The 9,027-nt window shown below is 40.1% G+C and overlaps 1 protein-coding gene across 3 annotated transcripts; it reads left to right on the forward strand.

Annotated features, from left to right (window-relative positions):
• The first annotated feature begins 266 nt into the window (after window positions 1-266).
• On the forward strand, window positions 267-8,728 carry june (JunE proto-oncogene, AP-1 transcription factor subunit). Of its 3 annotated transcripts, XM_057819866.1 has the most exons (4): window positions 267-571; window positions 643-672; window positions 5,869-5,978; window positions 6,776-8,728. In XM_057819866.1, the coding sequence occupies exon 4, from the start codon at window positions 6,938-6,940 to the stop codon at window positions 7,955-7,957; it is 1,020 nt and encodes a 339-aa protein (XP_057675849.1). In that variant the 5' UTR covers window positions 267-571; window positions 643-672; window positions 5,869-5,978; window positions 6,776-6,937; the 3' UTR covers window positions 7,958-8,728. The 3 variants fall into 3 exon arrangements, with proteins under 3 accessions (XP_057675849.1, XP_057675850.1, XP_057675852.1); XM_057819867.1 differs by having other exon boundaries at window positions 267-3,778; XM_057819869.1 differs by having other exon boundaries at window positions 267-976.
• Window positions 8,729-9,027: the final 299 nt, after the last annotated feature.

Raw genomic sequence — 9,027 nt, forward strand, 5'->3', positions numbered from 1 at the left:
ATAGATTGTATTTTCATAATTTGCTGTGGGCCATTAAAAACTGGGCAGCGGGCTGTAATGTGGACACCCCTGTTGTAGACTGTAGTATTAAATGAAATCCTAATATGATGAGCATCATTACTCAAAAAAAAAAAAGCAAGGCGTGAATATCAAAACATTTTTTCTTTGCTGTTGTCTTGGATAATATAAAAATAATTTGTGCAAATCTCTCTCTCTCTCGCTCTCTCTCTCTCGCTCTCTCTTTCTCTACACACACACAAATCATACACGCGCACGCAGTTATTCTCTGGTGGTTTAGACTTTTACAATTAGCCTTGTTTAATCCATTTGGACTAAAATTTCAGCGAAATGCTTTACAACCCGTTTATAACCGCAATGATAAACGCAATTCTGCACAAATTAATGTGCGGAAATTAGCCGTATCCTCCGAGGATTTTTCCAGGTATTCAATTGGGTGTTGATAAAGCCATTTTAATTAACATCAATGACTTCAATAGAAATGTAACGCGGGTGAAGCAAAAGAACAAAAACGTCAGCGCGTGAGTCACTTATAATGGTCGGAGAGCGAAAAGTGAGTTGGTTTGTGTGTTCGTGCGCGTGTTTGCGCGCGTTTGCTGACTGACTCACTCTGTCTGCTCTCAGATGCTTCAACATCGATCTGCCTTCCTCCATGTGAGTATCCGCGATTTTTTTGCTGTTTTGCATGTGTGGGTTTCGGAGGAAACGTAATAATATGGAGCTATTTTCTCTTGTTGTTTCGTCCGGATATGGATGTTTGGGAAAACGGGTGATTCTCAAAGTTTACGGCAGGAGATAAAACTTGATGGCGTCTGGCATGAATCGATTATTTCATATCTATGGATCATTATTTATCTGAAACTCGACTATGATGATGGGATAAGTAGTTGCATGCGTCTTCTTGTATGTGAGCCTCCATGCAACCACAGAAATGAGTTGTCAGTCCAAAGGAGAAACGGTAACAATGCTTTAAATACTGTATGTGATATAATTATAGATGGCGATTAACTTTGTTCATGAATAAGAAAAGCGAACTGAGTTCCAAATGTTGAGCTGCTTTTAGTGAGTGTTCCATCCAAAGATATGACTTCATATTGCTACTTCACAACTACAATTAGGCTGATTATTATTGATCAATTTTAATGCCAAAATACGACCTGTGGTGGATTTTTACCCGTTCAGAGACAGTGGTCATTGCAGTGGACAGCCATTCAAAAGTTGGCATTTGAGACCTTTAACCCTTTACACAGCAAGTGACTAAATTTAGTAATTTATTTTTATTACACGTCAGAGCTCTAATCATTTAGTGTATAGGGAAAGTGACTCTTTTTGTTCATTAAAAAAAGCGTACATAAATATGTGCAATTATAATATATTATTAAGATTTTCAGTTTTTAAAAATGAAAGTTTGTTCATTTGCCTCTCCTGCAAAAATAGATTAGACATTTAGCACTGTCAATGGCAGCCAATGAGTTAAATGAGTGCCCTGTAAGGGTAAAAAAATGTTTTTTTTTTTTTTTAAATAATAATAATAGCAATGATAATATTAATAATTCGTGCATTAAAGGGAGAAATTGGGTAATTAAAAATTTCATAATGCTGTTGTTATTAAGATTTATTGTAAAGAGTGCTGCAGTGTAAAATCACATCAAAAATGGGGCTTTGAGCTTTGGAAATTCAAATGCCAAAAAGGAAAACAACGTATTGGGAGCTGGTGAGTGTTATTGGTGACATCAGTAAATTAAAACCATACCAAACAGCAGTAGCCAAGGCAAAATCTTGTCCTTGGCCAGATGTGTTTTTGTGACTTTAGTGACTTCAGTATAGTGGGGTGAAGGGTGACACGTCAGTTCAGTCTTTGATGGTCAGCTTTGGCTTTTGTTTGGAGTTTGCAAACAAGACAAAAAAAACAACACTGATGACTCTCTTAGTATATATATTGTTGTTTTCGCAACATGTGACCATAATGTTACAATATTTGAAAACAAAAATTGACACCTGCTAAGCCACATTAAGCAAAACCTAGAAAAAAATAACACAAGTTAATTTCCACAAAATTTTGTGGCCGGGTGGGTAAATGGTGCATCCAGTCACCCATTTCGTATGTCTTCATTAGGGTCTCAGGCAATGTTCCCTCTAAATTTTCATGTGTGAGCAGATACACAAGCTCCCTGAACACACTGAGGACCACTGTGAGCAACATCAGATGTGTACGCTGTGGCCACACACCAGTATCACACCTGTTCAAAACTTTGTATCATAGCAAGTTACATGGCTTATTAAAAGAATAAATTCAGCTTCTGTTGCATAGCCAGCAGCGTTGTACTGAATGTTGCTAATCAAATCTATTGTTGTAAATCCTTGGATTTGGATTTTTGAGTCACTAGCTTTCAGTAATAGATACTTCGGTGGTTTCAGACTTATCCATGACTCTCTCCAGTGTAACCGGAATATGTCCACTTCAACTTTACGCTTCACGGTAAGAGGTTGAGGAGATTCTCTCTGTGAAGTAGGTGGTGGAGGTTTACTTTAAGGTTTGGGAGGAGGGAGAGGTACAAGTTAGAATTAGATTTTTGGCTTGTTTTTTTTTTTTTGTATCCCTGGAGGTTAACTTTCTTGTCACTTCTACAGTGGCCACCAGATCCCAGTGATAATTCCATTTGGAGAAAAGCCTATGAGCAAACAAAAGCGAAGCCATTTAATATTTGACAGTGATGACCAATGTCCCCGCTATTTTTTATGTGTCTGAGCAGACACACAAGCTCCCTGAACACTCTGAGGACCACTGTGAGCAACATCAGATGTGTACGCTGTAGCCACACACCAGTATCACGCCTGTTGAAGATGTTGGATCATAGCAAGTTCACTTAAAAAGAATGATATTACAGCAACAATTCCTATTAGTTTAGCTTTAATATAATTGATTTGGTCCACATAAAATGAAAAAGACAAAAATCTCGTTCATGAGATGTGTACTATGTTATATGTGAGAGTCCTGCTTTAGCGATAGCAACAGTCCTGCTTTGGCCTGGGTGAGGTCCAGTTGTGGCAATGGTGAGTTAGTAAATAGAACATAATAAACAATCAAAATGGGAGTATTAAAAAACTCCCACATAGAAACTGTTCAGAAAATGAGGACACTCAAGATTCCTATTCTCCATGTCCAAGCAGCTATACAGGGCAGGTTTAAAAAAAAAAAAAAAGTTAAAAAAAAAAAAAGAAAAAATGTCACTCAATTTATTATTTGCTCATACCCCGACAGCCGTTCCATCTTAAAACAGCCACATTTCTTTTTTACTTTGGCTTGATGACTGTAGTCTCACTGCCCGTTCCTTTCGCCATGATAAGGACTCTTCACTCCGCTCCACTGTTGTTAGCTAGCTAACCTGCACGACGCCTGCGGGCAGGGCACATATGCGCAACACTGTCAATGCTATGATTGGCTGATTAGCTGTTATACATTGAGTTACGTTGCAAAATGGTACAGAAAACAATTATGTTGTTCAAATTAATTCGATTATATCTGTTGTAAAATAAATTAAGTAATACTGTAGCGCGTGCAAAGATTGGCAGTGGAATGTTGCTTCAGTAAATCAGCACAAAAGTCTTACTTTTCACTCTTCTTTTTCTCCGCACCCACCCAGGTCATCGACTCGCAGCTATCGTGGTGTAGTAACCCAACAATGGGACCGCTGCCGTATCGAACGCACCAATAGGAGTGTCGCGCTGGCACATCACTGCGGTGCCGACAGTTGTCCTGGTGACGCTCCAATATGCTTGTGTTGAATTTTATTTTGTGCGCTGCATAGATTTTCTTGTGCGCTGAGTATGTGCAAGCAGTGCACGATTGCGCACGCACGCACCTCAGGGGGAACATTAGTCACAGGTCAACTGGCTATTCATAGTGAGATGAGGTGAGAGGCAAGTACACCCTAAACTGGTTTACGTGTTGACGAACAACGACAGGTAGTCCACAGGTTACGACGTACTCGACTTACGCGATTTCGACTTTACAACGGCGAAGTCTCATCCGCCATTTTGTCTGCAGTGGTTTTTAATTTTTTTAGTCGTATAAATAGTTGTTAATACGACCTCACAGTATGTTTTTTTTACGTTACCTTATTAATAGGCGGCGTGGTGGCTGAGTGGTTAGCACATCTGCCTTACAGTTGTGAGATCAAGGGTTCAATCCAGGGCTTCGGCTTGGGTTTTCTCCGGGAACTCCGGTTTCCTCCCACATCCCAAAAACATGCATGGTAGGCTGATTGAACACTCTAAATTGACCGTCGGTATGAGTGTGTGTGTGAATGGTTGTATGTCTCCTTGTGCCCTGCGATTGGCTGGCAACCAGTTCAGGGTGTACCCTGCCTACTGCCCGTAGTTAGCTGGGATAGGCTCCAGCACCTCCGCGACCCTCGTGAGGAAAAAGCGGCATGGAAAATGAATGAACCTTATTAGTATGATATACAGTATTATTTTGTCCTCACTAAACGTGAAGTTTTTCAGCTTTAGAAACTGCAAACAAGGCAATTGTGCTTTTTGGAGCGTGTTACTTCCTTCATTTTTGACATTTTGTAAAGCTGTAACACGCACATGTACACTTTTGTTCAAAGCAACATGCATTTTATCAATAAAACAGTTGACACAAAACAATTGGTGTTCAAACGTCCATATAGTCTGATCAATGTGTAAATTTAGTAGATTAAATTAAGCCAAATTTGCCTTACAAAAGTCAGCTAGTTTAAATGCTACAAATTCTAACGTATTTACATTTCTCATAACAAATCGCTCACACATAACTCCACAAACTGTACTCTAAACTTAATTACAAATGCAGACACAAACATGTATTAGCTGAAACAACTTACAGCCTGATGTGAGCCAAACCAGAGCACAGCTGTCGTTTATCCATGTCAGACGTCTGAGTCTGCTCTTCAGTCATACATCTTAGTCCAGCCAGACCCAACACTGCCACCAGAAGGCAATGTATCCTCCAACATTCCACGAAATACAATACCTTTGAACTTTCGGGATTGTTACTTTGAGATTTATATAATTGGGATTTACGCAGAAATTCGGGTTACATTGCTAGCGTAGGAACGGAACTCGTTCATAACCCGGGGACTACCTTTAGTTGTAGGGTACAAGGCAAAAGTACTACCCATAATCACAATGTGAGCAGAATCATTAATTTTTATTTTCTTTTGGTCATAACTGTCTGGGCATATTTCAAACAACTTTGGCTTTATTTTTGCTGGAAACCTAACGATCGTAAATTCGGAAACACGCAAGCAGGCACACAAAGCGGGGTTTGCACTGCTGTAAATATTTCATTTGCCGCCAATCAAAAGCAATCATCTCATTGCCTTTAAGGGTAGCACATAAATGCTAGCAACGGGGTTTATAGCATGAAGATGATGGCCCATTTTGCAATACAAATTCACTTGATTTTTACTCAAGAGAAATCAGCAATCATTTTCTAGAAAATGATCTGTTCTGGAGCAGTGTGTTTCTCAAATTCCAAAACAGGAGAAGCAAGTTTTCCACTTACATGAAAATCAAGATGCACCGTTTTTTTTTCATTTGACCTCAGTTCAGCCATGAACAGAAATGGAGCTTCATACATCACAATACATTGCACCATAGCCTTCTAGTTAACATAAAGACTGACAAATGAGTGGATTTTTTTTTCTCGTTAAGTCGTGATTGAGATATTCTCCACAATTGAGAAAAAAAATGGTACTGCCCTCTCTTCGTCTGGTATCACACGTTAAGATTTGCATTAGGTACTTAAGGTAAGGTTTGCTCTTTTTCTATCACATTTAAATGACATTTGTGCTTCTTACACAGGAATCAACAGGCTGTTGTCATTCCAGACATAGGGACGCTCATTCTAAGACACAGTGATAGAACCTGAACAGGAGATCCTGCAGCAGTCCTACCCTTTGGAGTTTCTATAGGTAATGTATAAAATGCTGGGCTATTTTCATCGCAGATTTAGTGTTGATGACTGATAAATGATAACTTTGCTGCAAGTATTTCCATGCTATATTAGATCAGTGTAGGTTTTTCAGTGTAAGTTCTGGACTTTGCCAAGAACTATGCTATGACTGTTGACCACCAACTTGTGTGTTCGTCCCGCAATTAAAGGGTGAACTCACATAAGTAGATTCTCTCCCAAAACTACCTATCCATAAAATTTGGAACACAACATCAAACCAAATTCAACTCTCTTTTCCATGGCCCCCTCATTGAATCACTCTACTCGCCTACAGGGTGGTCCATTAGATTCCTCTTGCCTCCTCTCTGTAGTCAGGCTTTAAATCTTGTCATCGTCTTTCTGTTCCCCCGCATAGCAGTGGCCACCTCAGCTGTCTCGACTAACGCCCCAAAATTAATTGTTCCAGCCATTAATCTTTTTGTTTACCTCCCCCACAGACGTGAAAGAAGCTCTCCACATTAGGTAAAACTTAAAATCGGAATCGGCACACTCCGAAATTTTTGTTAGTCTTATGCTTCTGACGGCAAAAGCACTTTTCAGTTAGGGAAAGTCTTTATTGTCAATGATGGGTGAGTAAAACATTAACAATCTCAAACGTTTTTAGTTGAGCACAGTATGAGAAGTCCTATTTGCCAACAATCACAATTGCCTTACCAATGTAGTAGGATGAAAAATTCCCACAGACTTTGAGAATTTGTAATTCACAGTGTTCTCATTAATGTGACATATTTTTTTCTGTCTCATTTCCACTCCTAGATCTGCGTGCATTCCTTGCTAGGACTTGGATTGGTATCTTCTTGTTGTCTCTTCTTCTTGCTCTTCATCCTCCACCCACCGACGTCAGTGAAACGGTTCAAACTCTTATGATATTGAGGTTAATCTGATTATGAAGATTACCTTGAAGAGAATTCCTCGTCAATGACAGCCAAGATGGAGACTGCTTTCTATCATGATGACTCCCCTGCCATCCACAACTTCAGTCAGTTTCCAGAATACGAGCGTTACGCCGGAAACAAGATGCTGATGTGTAAGAAGGCTATGGCAATAGGAAGTCATCATTTCCCGAGCAGTGGTAGCGGTGGCGCTGGAGGAAGAGGAACGAATGCCAACAATCTCGGAATTGCCAACAACAGTTCCCTCATAACATCCTCGGCAGCCTCGGCGGACATGAACCTGCTGAAGCTAGCTTCTCCTGACCTGGAGCATCTGATCATCCAATCCAACCAGGGATTAGTCACCACTAACTCCACCAACCCCTTCATTTATCGGAACCAGGCTACCAATGAGCAAGAAGGCTTTGCTGATGGCTTTGTTAAAGCACTGGCGGACCTACACAAGCAGAACCAGCTAGTTGGAGGACATATGTCACCGTCATCCTCCTGCAACGTCTCCTTACAGGCATCTTACCAGAGGAACTTGATGTCCACTAGCGATATCCCCATCTACACTAATCTTAGCAGCTACAACCAAGGACAGATGGGGTATTCCGGAGCGCAGATGACATACAGTGGCACCACGAGTCATAATGGTAGTGGAGCGCATCAACCACACAACAGAGGTCTGGACGCTCCACAGACGGTCCCTGAGGTTCCCCATCTACCTGGAGACCCTACATCGCCACCTTCCCTCTCCCCCATCGACTTAGAGACACAAGAGAGAATCAAAGCCGAGCGTAAGAAGCTTCGCAACCGTATCGCGGCATCCAAATGCCGTAAGCGTAAACTGGAGCGAATTTCGCGACTGGAGGAGAAAGTAAAGATCCTAAAGAGTCAGAACTCTGACTTGGCCTCCACCGCTTCTATGCTTCGGGAGCAGGTCTCTCAGCTCAAACAGAAGGTGATGAGTCATGTCACCAATGGCTGCCAGATTGCCGTCAGCTCTACCAACAAATCTGGAGGAAGAGGTAGCAGTGCTGGCAGTGAGGACTCCAGCTGCTGAGGGCGGACGGCTTAAAAAGAACAAGGGTTGAAGATGAACCATTTCTAAAATTTGGAAATTTCACTTGTGCTCGATGCTGTCAAAAAGAGCTCGGCGCAAGTGGCTCAGGGTCAGTTGACGCCGCGTGATACAAAGGGATGGTTTAATGACATTCAGCCAGAGATACTCACCAAACACTGTTGAACCTGAAGGGGTTTCAGAGCAGATAAGAGGTTCCTGGCCATGAAGAAAGTTACATTGAGTTTCTATGGTGGTTGATATTATTTAATGAGAATTCAGCAGGATTTGACTTTGAAATACTTTTAAGTTAACCGCTGAACTATTATTTATTTCGGAATCATCTCATCACGCATTAAATGGATCTTGTTTTTCTCATTCAATTTTTTCGTTGGAGCTATTTTGGAAAAATCAAATCAATGTGAGGGCATACTTGTAAGTATGGATACTTCATTAAAATCAGTGGTGTAATTATTGAGCAACATGTACAATGCTTTTTTATCAGACTGTGACTGTATTTTGGGATTCTTAATTTAAAAATAAAAAATATACATAAAAAATACGCTTACCAACATGTTGATGGAATTCACTATTTGTTACATTATTGTGTTTGATTTGTGTTATTTGATTTCATATTGTGTGTACTGATAATCCATGTTTGAAGGTCCAATTTCCAGATATACATGTTGGGATTATTCACGTGTTGCTGCTGAAAGTTTAAAACATTATTGCCACTTTATGTAAAATAAAATAAAGTCTGACGATCAGTTGTTACTGCTTGCCGTGTTCTGTCTTTTAATTGCTGGAAACCTTCTACACTGCTGGACAAAAGTATTGGCACCCATGCAATTTTGTCAGATAATGCTAAATTTCTCCCAGAAAATGATTGCAATTACAAACGCTTTGGTATATCTTCATTCATCTTGCTTGCAATGAAAAAACACCAAAGAGAATGAAAAAAATTAAATCATTATAATTTTACACAAAACTCAAAAAGACAAGTATTGGCACTTTCAGCCTAATACAACTTTTATAGACAAAATAACCCTGAACAAACTCTTCCGTTATCCATC

Source organism: Corythoichthys intestinalis, chromosome 17 (genome assembly GCF_030265065.1).
Source record: "Corythoichthys intestinalis isolate RoL2023-P3 chromosome 17, ASM3026506v1, whole genome shotgun sequence".
Taxonomy (NCBI): Eukaryota; Metazoa; Chordata; class Actinopteri; order Syngnathiformes; family Syngnathidae; genus Corythoichthys; species Corythoichthys intestinalis.